The sequence below is a fragment of the Galeopterus variegatus genome, unplaced genomic scaffold (genome assembly GCF_000696425.1).
Source record: "Galeopterus variegatus unplaced genomic scaffold, G_variegatus-3.0.2 Scaffold22726, whole genome shotgun sequence".
Classification (NCBI taxonomy): Eukaryota; Metazoa; Chordata; class Mammalia; order Dermoptera; family Cynocephalidae; genus Galeopterus; species Galeopterus variegatus.
The window spans coordinates 7,376-7,939 of NW_007748837.1; the positions used below are offsets into that span (position 1 = coordinate 7,376).

Sequence of the window (564 nt, forward strand, 5' to 3'; positions counted from 1 at the left end):
GGGCAGCTCAGTGGAGCCATCTGTTAAGGACTTCAGATAGGAGTGGTTTCTACAGGGGACCAGCCTGTACCTCTGAAATGGCAGCCCAATCGCATTGGACAGAGCAAGCAGCAGCAATGCCGTCTGTCCCCAGGCAGCATTAATCTCATTCCAGTGCACGGGGACAGTAGGGGGAGAACCCAGTCTAAAGTTATTGATGTCGCCCAAGGGGCCCTCTTCCCAGATCTTAAACGTGGCATTGAAGACGTTGCTTTCATTCCACCATGCAGCTGGTTCCCCACGCTCCTCAGCTCATCCTACAGTCCCAGCTGTTGCCACTCCAGTGCCCTGCAGTCCTTCTGGACCCACCACTCCCATTGCTGCAGCTCTGCAGTCTCGGCCTGGGCTGCCTGCAGCTGCACAGCTGCCCTTGCAAGGTTCATGTCCACGTCCTCCAGCTCCTGGGCAAGCCTTGCCTCCTCCCGTTCCAGGTCCCCCAGCTCTGTCTGCTGCTCCTCCTGCCCCACCTGCTCGCTGGTGTCCAGGCAGTGCCTGTAGTCCTGGCTCTCAAGCTCTGTTTCAGAC

At 58.3% G+C, this 564-nt stretch overlaps 1 protein-coding gene across 1 annotated transcript; it reads right to left on the reverse strand.

The window, feature by feature from the left end:
- Nucleotides 1-17: 17 nt before the first annotated feature.
- LOC103583409 (beclin-2-like) lies at nt 18-503 on the reverse strand (the record flags this gene model as incomplete). Its single annotated transcript, XM_008564728.1, has 2 exons — nt 18-250; nt 349-503. Coding segments are annotated over 2 exons (388 nt in total), but the record flags the coding sequence as incomplete, so codon positions are not given.
- Between the last annotated feature and the right edge of the window lie 61 nt (nt 504-564).